The sequence below is a fragment of the Eriocheir sinensis genome, chromosome 42 (genome assembly GCF_024679095.1).
Source record: "Eriocheir sinensis breed Jianghai 21 chromosome 42, ASM2467909v1, whole genome shotgun sequence".
Lineage (NCBI taxonomy): Eukaryota > Metazoa > Arthropoda > Malacostraca > Decapoda > Varunidae > Eriocheir > Eriocheir sinensis.
The window spans coordinates 9496895-9509769 of NC_066550.1; the positions used below are offsets into that span (position 1 = coordinate 9496895).

At 41.5% G+C, this 12875-nt stretch overlaps 2 protein-coding genes across 49 annotated transcripts in view; one reads left to right on the forward strand and one right to left on the reverse strand.

Annotated features, from left to right (window-relative positions):
* The window catches only part of LOC127009945 (neural-cadherin-like), a 309853-nt gene that overhangs the window by 87989 nt on the left and 208989 nt on the right, over window positions 1-12875 (forward strand). The gene's annotated exons all lie outside the window — the stretch shown is intronic.
* LOC127009951 (tripartite motif-containing protein 65-like) overlaps window positions 1-12875 on the reverse strand; it is a 130056-nt gene that overhangs the window by 78889 nt on the left and 38292 nt on the right. For 4 of the 39 annotated variants that reach the window (XM_050883551.1, XM_050883545.1, XM_050883532.1 and 1 more), the window contains one exon: window positions 8638-10156. Coding sequence is in view for 24 of the 39 variants with exons in the window: in XM_050883504.1 (XP_050739461.1) it covers window positions 10560-12323 (1764 nt within the window). In the remaining 15 variants the exon portion in view is untranslated. Of the gene's footprint in view, window positions 1-8637; window positions 10235-10297; window positions 12355-12875 lie in introns of those variants that run through there. The other 35 variants (XM_050883548.1, XM_050883537.1, XM_050883535.1 and 32 more) reach the window with 24 other exon arrangements.

A 12875-nucleotide genomic window follows, 5' to 3' on the forward strand; every position in this document is an offset into this window, starting at 1 on the left:
CAATACTTGTTTTTGTTTTATTTAGTTCTATCATTGTTATATTTATTCGCATGTGTCCTTCTATCACCATCTTTCCCTTGCTTTTGGTGCTCACGATAAAGAGGAAGATAAGAAATAGATAAAATGATAAGGCTTCGTTCCGGGAAAAGCTGCGGGAGTGTTTTTTTTTTATCGGTTGTGTATTGGTTGTATTGATTGTCCTTATTGTTTTATTGATTGCGTTGTTTGTTGGGAAGTAATCACCCGTCTGTCCCCTCTCTACCTTTCCTTACCTGTGCGTCTAAAATAATCAACACACATATATAAACTTACAAAAACTCTACATTTTCCATTTAATTTCAACTATCTAATATATTTTCCGTTTTAACATTCATTCTTTCTCTGATATATCTTCCATTTTTACACAAATTCTCTCTTATATGTTTTCCATTTTAACATTCTATAATCTATCTTCCATTTTAACATTAACTCTCTCTAATATATCTTCAATTTTTACACAAATTCTCTCTTATATATTTTCCATTTTAACATTCTATAATCTATCTTTCATTTTAATATTAACTCTCTCTAATATATCTTACATTTTTCATTAATTCTCTCTAATATATCTTACATTTTTCATTAATTCTCTCTAATATATCTTACATTTTTCATTAATTCTCTCTAATATATCTTAAATTTTTTATTAATTCTCTCTAATATATCTTACATTTTTCATTAATTCTGTCTAGTATATCTTACATTTTTCATTAACTCTCTAATATATCTTACATATCTACATTAACTCTTTTCATCTTTCATTTTTCCTGTTACACCTGAATATCTTGATTGTTTTTATTATTTTCTTTGTTTCTATTTTATTATTCTCTCTCTCTCTCTCTCTCTCTCTCTCTCTCTCTCTCTCTCTCTCTCTCTCTCTCTCACAAAAAAAAAAAAAACGTTACGTGTAATTTTCTTGCCCAGCTAAACAGTTTTCTTTTTTCTTTACACTCAAGTATAACGAAAACTCTAAAGCTCCTCTGTCGTAATGATCCCGCTTAATACTTCTCCTTCTTTGTGAAACTTGCGTGGAAATGAAAAGAGAGAGAAATACTGTTTAGCGATAGAAAATGATCCCGGACTTAACCTCTTCATTCAAAAGTTTGGTAATAATCTGGAGCGTAAGTTTGCCATTAATTATAATTCTTGTGTATCCACGAAGCCACAAGCACATTGAGAGGGGGTGGGAGAGAGGGAGAGAGGGGGAGGGAGAGAGAGGGAAGGGGAGAGAGAGAGAGAGAGAGAGAGAGAGAGAGAGAAAAAATAGTATAAACATGAATAATAAAATAGAAAACAATAATTGAAATAAAAAAATCCTGATATATCATGAGAAACGTAAAGGCAAACATATATGAATAAGTACATAAAAAAAAAAAATAGAGGCAAACAAAGTAAGGAAGAATCTGAGTTGAAAATCACAGCAATAAAAAAAAAAAACACTTCCAGATTCACCCCCCCCCCCCCCCGAAAAAAAAGAACAGCTAATTAGTGAAAACCTCTTAATAAAACCGAAATAAAACCTTCCCGGACTAAAGTAAAGAGGTTCCAGTATTTAGTGTGTTGTGGGGCGTGGTATTAAAGGGGATTAGAGAGGGGAGGTTAAGGAGGGGAGGAGTTAGTTAAGTACTGTACTCTTTAATTCCCTTCCCCACTCTCTCTCTCTCTCTCTCTCTCTCTCTCTCTCTCTCTCTCTCTCTCTCTCTCTCTCTCTCTCTCTCTCTCTGTTATTTTTCTTTCCTTCTTTCTTTTTCTTTCTTGCTTCTATTCATCTTTTTTTTTGTCCATTTTTCTTTTTTTTTCTTTCTTCATTTATTCTTTCTTGTTTTCTTTCTTTTATTTTCTTTCTGTATTTTTTTCTTGTTTTCATTCTTTACCACTTTCTTTTTTTCTTTAGTTTTCTTTCCGTCTGTCTGTCTTTTAATTGTTCTTTCCTTTTCCTTCTTTCTCGATGTGTGTGTGTGTGTGTGTGTGTGTGTGTGTGTGTGTGTGTTAATGGGATTAGCTTGGTATTAAACGAAGCAGTGAATGTAATCTTTTCTTAAAATATTACCTTCCTCTCGTTTCCTTTTCCTCTTTTCCTTTTTTTTTTCGTTTTCTCTTTATAATTGTTCGTCATTTATTCTTCTACACCTTTATGTCTCCCTTTTCCTCTTTTGTTCTTCTTTTCTTTTAATATATTCGGGTTTGATCTTTTTCCCGGAGTATATTAAGACCCACCTATAATTTGGCAAGGTATAATTTTTCTTGTTTCTTTCTCTTTTCTCCTTCATATATTCTTCTTTTCCACCTTTATGTCTCCCTTTTCCTCTTTTGTTCTTCTTTTCTTTTAATATATTCGGTTTTGAACTTTTTCCCGGAGTATATTAAGACCCACCTATAATTTGGCAAGGTATATTTTTCTTGTTTCTTACTCTTTTCTCCTTCATATATTTTTCTTTTCCTCTTCTTTTCATGTATTTCTTTTATTTTTTTTATTTGTGTTGTGATCCGATTTTTCTTTTTTTTCGCTTTTCTCTTTTCATTTTAGGTTATTTTTCATGTCTATTTTTTACTCTTCTTCTCTTTCATTTATTCTTCTTTTCCACTTCTATTTATGAGCCTCTTTTGTTTTCTTATTATCTCCTTTTTTCTTTTGTTTTATTTCGCTTTTCTCTTTTCATTTTAGGTTATTTTTCGTGTCTTTTTCTTACTCTTCTTCTCCTTCATTTATTCTTCTTTTCCACTTCTATTTATGAGCCTCTTTTGTTTTCTTATTATTCCCTTTTCTTTTGTTTTCTTTCGTCTTTTTCTGGATTCTCTTTTAGCTGTCTTCCTTATTCACATGTTTCTTATTATTGTTTTTCGTTAATTTTTCTTCTCCACTTGTGTTTGTTCTTCTTTTGTTCTCTTGTTCTTTGCCTTGTTCTCGTTTTTTCTTCTCTGTTTATTCTTTCGGTTTTCTCTTCTCTCTGGATTTTTTTATACGTTGTTTTATTATTTTCTTTGTTGCTCCTTGCTATATATTCTTTTATTTCACTTCTGTTTACGAGCTTCTTTTGTTCTTTCGTCACTGTGCTGTGTTCCCTTTTCTCTTCCATTTCTTCCGGTTTATTCTTTTCTCTTGTCATTTTCTTTTATTCATTGTTTCTTTTATTTCCTGTCAATCTTCCTTTTTCTTACTTTATCGATTATTCATTTCCATCCCTTGAACAGACAGATAGATAGATAGATAGATAGACAGAGAGAGAGAGAGAGAGAGAGAGAGAGAGAGAGAGAGAGCGCACCTGCCTGAAAGTGAGTGAGTGAGTTAGAGTGAGTGAGTGAGTATTGATATTTACACGCCGAGGCAGCGGAGGGGAGGAAGGAGAGATTTACAAGGTCTGGAGAGTGAGGGGAGACAGGTGAGAGAGAGAGAGAGAGAGAGAGAGAGAGAGAGAGAGAGAGAGAGAGAGAGAGAGAGAGAGAGAGAGAGAGAGAGAGAGAGAGAGAGAGATACATAACCTGGACAGTAAGACATAAATAGGACAAGACGTAAACAACAAATAATCTACCTGTCTGTACCTGGACGTTGATAAATTAATACATATACACTTACATCAATATTTCTTACCTGAACATGCCTACCTCTTACCTGTTGCACCTGTGTTAATTTTAAGTGCACGGTGATGACTTACCTGTCCTCACCTGTACGTCTGGAAATCAACACACATATAAACTTTCACTTTCTTATTTTTATTATTACACTTATTCCTGTTACTTTTTTTTTAATTCTTTTTCATTCTCTCTTTCTTTTTCTCTTTTTTTTTTCTTTCTCTCTTACTATCACATTTATGCCTTTCCTGTATTATCTTACTTTCTATTTCTCTCCTCTCTCTCTCTCTCTCTCTCTCTCTCTCTCTCTCTCTCTCTCTCTCTCTCTCTCTCTCTCTCTCTCTCTCTCTCTCTCTCTCTCTCTCTCTCTCTCTCTCTCTCTCACTATCTGTCTTACTCTAACAAAATTCAAATGCACTGCCGCTCCTACCCTCTCTACAGCACTTACTCTCCGTCTCTCATATATCTCCCTTTTAACCTCCTGCACCTGAGTTAATGGCAAATACTCGTTAATTATTCACCTGTCCTCCACCTGTCCGCTACCTCTCTCTCTCCCCTCACCTGTTTGCCTTCCGACCCTCTCCTTCCCTCACCGCCTGGACCAAGAAAAAGAAAGGGAAGAAAAGATGTGGATTGGTAGAGAGAGAGAGAGAGAGAGAGAGAGAGAGAGAGAGAGAGAGAGAGAGAGAGAGAGAGAGAGAGAGAGAGAAATGAAAAGTTGCAGACATTATGTAAGTGGAAACCCAGAAACAGTCGGTCTAAGAGGAGGAGGAGGAGGAGGAGGAGAGATTTGCAGAACTTATGAATATACTGGGAGCAGATTTGTAAGGATTGGTGCCGGAGGAGGAGGAGGAGGAGGAGGAGGAGGAGGAGGAGGAGGTCTTGAAAGTATTAGAAGTGGCCGCCTTACCGACTCACGTTCATGAAATTTACACAGAATTTACATTGAATAACAACCTGTGAGTGTGTGTGTGTGTGTGTGTGTGTGTGTGTGTGTGTGTGTGTGTGTGTGTGTGTGTGAAATTATTGCTTATCTTCCATCTCGTTTTATACTCTCTCTCTCTCTCTCTCTCTCTCTCTCTCTCTCTCTCTCTCTCTCTCTCTCTCTCTCTCTCACTGTTTATTTTCTTCATCTCTTTAATATTTCTTCCACCTTCACTCTAAGCTATCACATTTTTCACTGTCCATATAATTATCCTCCTCATCTCCCTCCTCCTCCTCCTCCTCCTCCTCCTCGTGTTCTTCCTTCCCTCCTCTCATTCCATAAATCCCCTTCAGTTTTCTCCGCACTTTCTTTCCTTCTTTATTCCTCCTTGTCGTCGTTTTCTTCCACAATGATCCGAGGGAGTGTTTGGCAGCCCAGACTCGCCCCATCATCAACCTTGTCCTTGCTGATGTTGCCCTGGAAGCGTTGGTGATCTTTGTTCGTTATATTTTTGTGGCCCTTTGCCCTCATCCTGTTGGGCCTGGGGATTTGTTTGGGTGTGTATTCCTATTGTTTAGTGGGTGTGTCCTTCTGTCTGCAAATCGATCTGAATATAGGAATGAAAGAGTTAATAGACGGTTGAATAATGAAAGGGAAATAGGATGAAATGAAATACTAGACGGTTGAATGGGGAAATGAAAAGTATGCAGATGGTTGACTGAATGATTTAGAAAGTATATGAAGTAGTTGAATGCAAGGATGAAAGAGTAAATATACGGTTGAATAATGAAAGGAAAATGGGAATAGACGGTTGAATGAAGAAATGAAATGGAATGCAGATGGTTGAATGAATGAATTGTAAAGTAATTGAAGTAGTTGAATGCAAGGATGAAAGAGTAAATATACGGTTGAATAATGAAAGGAAATTGGGAATACTCGGTTGAATGAAGAAATGAAATAGAATACAGATGGTTGACTGAATGAATTGGAAAGTAATTGAAGTAGTTGAATGCAAGGATGAAAGAGTAAGTATACGGTTGAATAAAGACAGGAAATTGGGAATAGACGGTTGAATGAAGAAATGGAATAGAATATAGATTGTTAACTGAATGAATTGGAAAGTAAATTAAATAAATGAATGAAAGGATGAAAAAAGTGAATAGACGGTTGAATAAAGGAAGAGAAAACGGGAATAGACGGTTGAATGAAGAAATGAAATAGTATATAGATGGTTGAGTGAATGAATTGAAAAATAAATAAAGTAGTTGAATGCGAGGATGAAAAAGTAAATAGACGGTAAGTAGATGAAGCAGAAACTAAATGTAAAAGAAAAGTAAATAAATGCTTGAATAAATGAATGAAAAAAATGGAGAGATAAAGAAATGTATGAATAAGTAAAGGAATGGACAAGAGACTGTATAAATGAACGGAAAAGTAAATGAATGAAAAAAAAATAGAGTTATAGAGTTGTTTGTAAAAGTAAAGGAGTGGACAAGAGGCTGAATAAGTGAACGGATAATAAATGAATAAACAAGTAAATGTATCGATGAATGAATACATGGAAAAAAAAGTAAAGGAACGTAGAGGAATAGAAAAAATGTTTGAATGAATGAATGAAAAAAAGTGAATGGATGAATGAACGGCCGAGTGAAAGAACCCAGTCACAAACAAACAAACCAACAGCAGGGAAGCAAACAAACAGGTGGACACAAGCAAACAAACACAAACAAAACTACAGTATCAATAAGAGTAGAGTTTCAGCGGCTAACACACGGAGACACACAGTTATGGGCGCCCCGTGACAGCCGCGGGGCCAAAACAACACCGGGGGCTCAAACACTCTCTGCACTCGCCTGGTTTTTGTGTTGCTTTATTGTTTTGTGTTTTTTTTATTTTTTATTTATTTATTTGTTCCATGTTCTGTTTCCTTCTGTTTTTGTTTATGTGGATTTTTTTTATTATGTTTCTTTTGTTTATTTTGAGGTTGGCTATGTTTTTTTCTTGTTTTTTTGTCTTGTTTTCATTTTTTTTCTTTTTTGTTTTCTTTGTGAAGGAAGGGGAGGGGGACATAGGTAAGGGGAAGGGAGGGCATAGGAGGGGGAGGAAGGGGGAAGGAGGGGAGGAGAGACAAGAGAGGAGTTGGAGGGGAGGGATGGAGCGAGGAAGGGGGAGGAAGGAGGGGTAGAGAAGGAAGGCAAGAGGAGGAAGAAGGAGCAATAGGAAGGGGGAAGGGGGAAGTTGAAAGGGAGGGACGGAGCGAGATAAGGGGGCGTAGGAGGGGGAGGGAGAGGAAGATAAGAGGAGGAAGAGGAGGAGGACATGGAAAGTTTCTGTGGGTGAATGAAAAAGGAAATATGGTGAGCTAGACGCTGTGTTAATTGATCCTGTGTTGTGCCTGTCGAGAGAAAAGGAGAAAGGAAGAGGAATCAGAAATCTTGTCAAATACGAAGATCAGGCAAATAAATAACTGGTAAAGAAAGGAAGGAAGAAACGAAAGGGAGATAATTGTGTGTGATGGAGGAAGAAAGGAAGAAAAGAGAAAATGGGAGAAAGGAAGGAAAGAAAAAACGGGAGAATGGAAAAGAAATCAGAAGTCTTGTCAAATACGAAGATCAGGCAAATAACTGGTGAATAAAGGAAGGAAGAAACGAAAAGGAAATAATTGTGTGTGATGGAGGAAGAAAGGAAGAAAAGAGAAAATGGAAGAAAGGAAGGAAAGAAAAAACGGGAGAATGGAAAAGAAATCAGAAGTCTTGTCAAATACGAAGATCAGGCAAATAAATAACTGGCAAAGAAAGGAAGGAAGAAACGAAAGGGAAATAATTGTGTGTGATGGAGGAAGAAAGGAAGAAAAGAGAAAATGGGAGAAAGGAAGGAAAGAGAAAACGGAAGAAAGGAAAAGAAATCAGAAGTCTTGTCAAATACGAAGATCAGGCAAATAACTGGTGAATAAAGGAAGGAAGAAACGAGAGGGAAATAATTGTGTGTGATGGAGGAAGAAAGGAAGAAAAGAGAAAATGGAAGTCTGAGATAAAGGAAGACTGGAAGAAAAATAGGAAAGGAACGTCTGATAAAGAAAGGAAGAAAGGAAAGTGAAGACAGTAACGAGAAAATGGAAATAAAAGTTGATAGATAAAGAAAGTAGAGAAAATAATTAGAAGGGAGGAGAAGAGAATTAGAAGCGTTTGATAAAGAAAGGGAGAATAGAAATAGGTTTGATGAAGAAAGACGAAGGAAGAAAAAGAAAAAGGAAATACTGAATAACGGAAGAAAGGAAGAAAAGAAGAAAAAAATAGCGTAACTTTTCATCTGTTGCGTATAGTGGATAAAAATAAGTATGATAACGAAAGAAAGGAAAAAAAAAGAAAAAGGAAATATTGGATAACGGAAGAAAGGAAGAAAGGAAGAAAAAAATAGCGTACCTTTTCGTGGAACCTTGTATTTCCTTCCTTAACTTTTCCTTCACTTTCCCTCATTTTACTTTTCTTTTGCTTTTCTGCGCCGTTTCATTTTCGCGATATGTTGTGATTTCGTTTTCTCCAATTTTTAATTTTTTTTATTTTTCCTTTTTTTTCATAATGTGTTTTGTCTTTATTTCCACGTTCCATATTGTTGTTTTTCTTTTTGTTTTTCTCTTTTTCTTTCTCTTATTTTCCGGTCATGTTGTTTTCGCGCTCTCTCTTTCTCTCCTTTTTCTCTCTACACTTCTGAGGCTGTTTCTGTGAGTTCTTCCTTTTCCTTCTTTTTTTCTTTTAACTTTTCTTATTTTTCACTTTCCATACAGACTCTTTGTAAGGTGTAATTGTATATATTAATGTGTATGTGTCTGTCTGTCTCTTCATGTCTGTTTTTATGTATCTATCTATCTATTTATCTATCTATCTGTCTATTTCCTCACCCATCTATCCATCCCTTCTATCCTTTTTCTCACTAAATGACATATATCCTGTCTCAACCATCTCTCTCTCTCTCTCTCTCTCTCTCTCTCTCTCTCTCTCTCTCTCTCTCTCACTTCCACACTCAAAACACTCCATTTTTTTCTCCCTTTTAGAAGTATCAGAAAATTCATCCTCATTCGCTGGTAAACAAATAAAAAGCAAACATTTATATTTTAGAGCATGTATATTTCCTTTACGGCATGTACATTTTTTTTTTCATGTTTCATAATCAATACAAACTTTATTATTATTATTATTATTATTATTATTATTATTGTTATTTACCTTTACGAACGCCCAGCACGAGCAAACCCACACAGCCCCTCTCACTCTGCGGACACGGTGAAGGAGGGAGCTCAAGGACGAACAAAAATAAAAATAAAAAGAGACCGCTAATAAAACAAGGCTATTAATAACAGTAAAGAAAAGACGCGAATAAAAAAAAACCCACAAAGAAAACTCGTAATAAGGGGAAGCAATATAACAGAGGAACCCAAATCATGAAATAGGAAAAAAAACTCCCTCTTTGAAACACTTGGCTGAAAATTCCACAATGATAAACAAACAGATAAATATTGAAATAATCACGGGAGGGAAAACTCGTACACAATAAACGAACAAGGGAAACCACGAGGCGAACGCTGCTGATAAAGGAACGACTAAATGAATCAATAGAAATAAACGAATAATAAAATACACGACGAGTGAATAAAAATAACAGGAGACAAAAAATATATAACCGTTCAAATGTAAAACTAAAAAATAACTGAATGAATGAAAGAATAAGTAGATAAATAAATGACAGACAGACAGGAGGAGGAGGAGGAGGAGGAGGAGGAGGGGTTGTGGTTGTGGTAAGTGATGAAAAGGAGGTGGAAGAAGAGAGGAGAGGAAAGGAGAAAAGAAAAGAGCAGGAAAATTTAGAAGAGGAAGAAAAGTTAAAAGAAGGAGACGTGAGGAAAAGTGAGGGAAGGAAAGAGGAAAGAAAAGTACAGGAAATTAAAACAAAGGAAAGAAAGAACAGTGAAGGAAGAGAAAGGAAAGCAAAGGAAAGGTGCAGAAAGAAAAGTAATGAATGGGGAAATAAAAAGGAAAAGTAGAAAAGTGAATGAAAAGAATTTGAAGGAAGAGAAAGATAGATGACCAAATAGGAAAGAGAAAAAGAGCAACGAAGGAAAGTGAGGAACAGAGAAAGGAGAGGAAGGAAAAGAAAGGAGTGGACGGAGAGCAGAGAGAGAGGAGGAGGAAAAAGGAGAGAGAATAAAAGCGACAAAAAGATGAGTCATTAGGCGTTTAATGAGGTTAGAGGCAACACATCATTGAGAGAGAGAGAGAGAGAGAGAGAGAGAGAGAGAGAGAGAGAGAGAGAGAGAGAGAGAGAGAGAGAGACTTCCTCCCCAGCACAGCAGAGCACAGGAAACGACACAGTGAGCCTTGTCTGTTGCGTACACGACACGGCGCACCACAACACAGGAAACTCCGTGCTCCGTGTTTTACTGAGCAAGGTTAGGACAGACTTTTTAATCAATACAATAATACAAGGATGCCCCAAGGAATTATCACATTACATCAAGTGTTCATGTAATGCACAAAACATCATGCAAAATATCACTAAGGATGTTACTAGAATGCTGTGGTGGTGGTGGTGGTGGTCATTACCCTCACAACACCACGCCACAATCACCTCCATAATCTTGCTGTGGTGGTGGTGGTGGTGGTGGTGGTGATGGTCATTACCCTCACAACACCACGCCACAATCACCTCCGTAATCTTGCTGTGGTGGTGGTGGTGGCCATTACCCTCACAACACCACGCCACAATCACCTCCATAATCTTGCTGTGGTGGTGGTGGTGGTGGTGGTGGTGGCCATTACTCAACACCACCACGCCACAGTCACCTCCATAACCTTGCTGTGGTGGTGGTGGTGGTGGTGGTGGCCATTACCCTCACAAGACCACGCCACAGTCACCTCCATAACCTTGCTGTGGTGGTGGTGGTGGTGGTGGCCATTACCCTCACAACACCACCACAGTCACCTCCATAACCTTGCTGTGGTGGTGGTGGTGGTGGTGGTGGCCATTACCCTCACAACACCACGCCACAGTCCGCCACAGTCACCTCCTTAATGTCCCTGTGTTGGGCTGCCTCGGCCACCACGTGCAGTCCGTCCACCACCTCACCGAAGACAAGAGGCGACCCACCACCATCCTTACAGTCTCTGGTGTAGATGCCAAACTTACCATTCTCACCCCGGGTACGGTCAGTCCACACCAGCCCAAACACATCCCCCGCCCGGCATGAATTCCGGTACTCACCCTCATCAAGGCCAGGCAGCAGGACGCATGATCCAGTACCATCGTTACTCTCGTAGTCCCCGCCCTTCACTAACTCTCCCGCCTCCCCCTTCTTCGCCAACCCGAACAACCTGGTGTTAACGTAGGAGGGGCCGCGCTGCCCCGTGCACAACAGTAAGAACAGTCTGCCCCGCGGGGTGTCGGGGCTCAGACGGATTTGGACCCGCCGCGGCGCGCTGCCCGGCCAGGACAGGTCCAGGAACACCGTGCAGGGGGGGGAGGGCGTCACAACCTCGCTCACCTGCAGGGTTGCCGCGCCCCGTGGCGGGGGAAGGTCCTTCAGGGCGTGGAGGCACAGCTGGCCGGCTTCAAGGCTTATTCTTGCGTGTCGGCGCTGACCTTCCGCCTGATGGACAGCAAACACCCGGCCAGCCTCCAGCAGGCGCCTGGCGGGCTGCGTCAGGCTGCGGAGGTCCTCGGCCGTCAAGCTCCCTGTCCAGATGAGGTGCAGTCTGTCCAAGACGGTGGAGTCTGGGTCTGCCTGGGGCCTGGGCTCCTCTGTAGCAAGTGTTTCCAGATCCGCCTGGACAGCCTCCAGGGCTGCACTGGATGCCTCGTTCACCTTCCTGGCGGTGGTGACGGTGCTGGCATCAGGAAAACCTCCTCGGCACTCCTCCACCGCCTGCTCCGCCTCGCCAGTACAACGAAACACTTCAGTCACCGCCACGCCTGCTTCTTGTTCTGTTGTAAGGGTGCGCAACGTCTCCAGCGCGGCCTGCATCCCCTGCTCCCCCTTCTTCAGCTCCTCCTCCTTGGCCGCCGCACGGGACTCTTCCTGCTGCAGGAGCTCCCTGGCACTCCTGCTCTGGTCCACCAGTCCCAGGAGCCTGTCCTCCAGCTGCTGCTGCCGCCCGCGCCAGCCTGCCAGGGTCGTCTGGTACTGGTCCAGCTGCGACTGAGCCTCCCGGCAGGCGGTGATGGCGGCCACAAGTGTGGCCTCCTGTTCCTGCAGGAAGGAACGCATTTTCTTGGAGAGACCCGCCGACTCCTTCTTGCCAGCTGCTGCTGCTGCTCCTTCCCCTTCCCCTGCACTGCGTGGCGGCGAGGCTGCTGCTGCTGCTGCTGCTGCTGCTGCTGCTGCTGCTCCTTCCCATTCCCCGGCACTGGGTGGCGGCGAGGCTGCTGCTGCTGCTGCTGCTGCTGCTGCTGCTCCTTCCCCTTCCCCGGCACTGGGTGGCGGCGAGGCTGCTGCTGCTGCTGCTGCTGCCACCTCAGCGTCTCTCATCATCCTTATGAGGGCCTCAACACCATAGCTGACAGGGAACTGGCCTCCCTCGGGCACGGCGTGGCTGACGCGGCACTCTGGGCAGGCAACACGGCCCTGCTCCTTCAGCTGCTCTATGCACAGCGTGCAGACAGTGTGGCCGCAGGGCAGGGTGCGCGGCCGCTGCACGGTGCCATCATAGCCTGTCATGCACACTGGACACTCCGCAGGGCTGCCGGCAGTGTTCATGTTCTTCACCTGTCTCCTGCCGCCCCTCCCTGCAGCCTCCATGACGCTGGTGGTGGTGGTGGTGTTGAGGGGCTGTGATGGTCTGACACACTCTCCTCGCCGTGGCATTGTTCCTGAGGTGGTCACGGGCGTGGTGGGCGGACACTCTTCTTTAGCCTCGGCACGGCTCTCAGTGCACTGAAAGTCTCCAGGGAGATAATCATAACACTGATAGTCTCCAGGGAGACTATCAGTACAGCCTTGGTGCGTCTGTGCTGATGATCGTGTGAGGCGGCGATGGGAGGGAGGGTAGGGGGGGGAGGGACACACAAGCCTCAACAATTACTATTTTGAGAGAGAGAGAGAGAGAGAGAGAGAGAGAGAGAGAGAGAGAGAGAGAGAGAGAGAGAGAGAGAGAGAGAGAGAGAGAGAGAGAGAGAGAGAGAGAGAGAGAGAGAGAGAAGCTAAAAGTGGTTCGAGAGACACAGACAAGATAGACAGGGAAATGATGTTAAGGAGGAAACCTGGGAAAGGAGTAAGATATTAAAGAATCTGGTGATGAAGGAACAGTGACGCAGCGAGGGAGGCAGACAGACAGACAGACAGACAGACAGA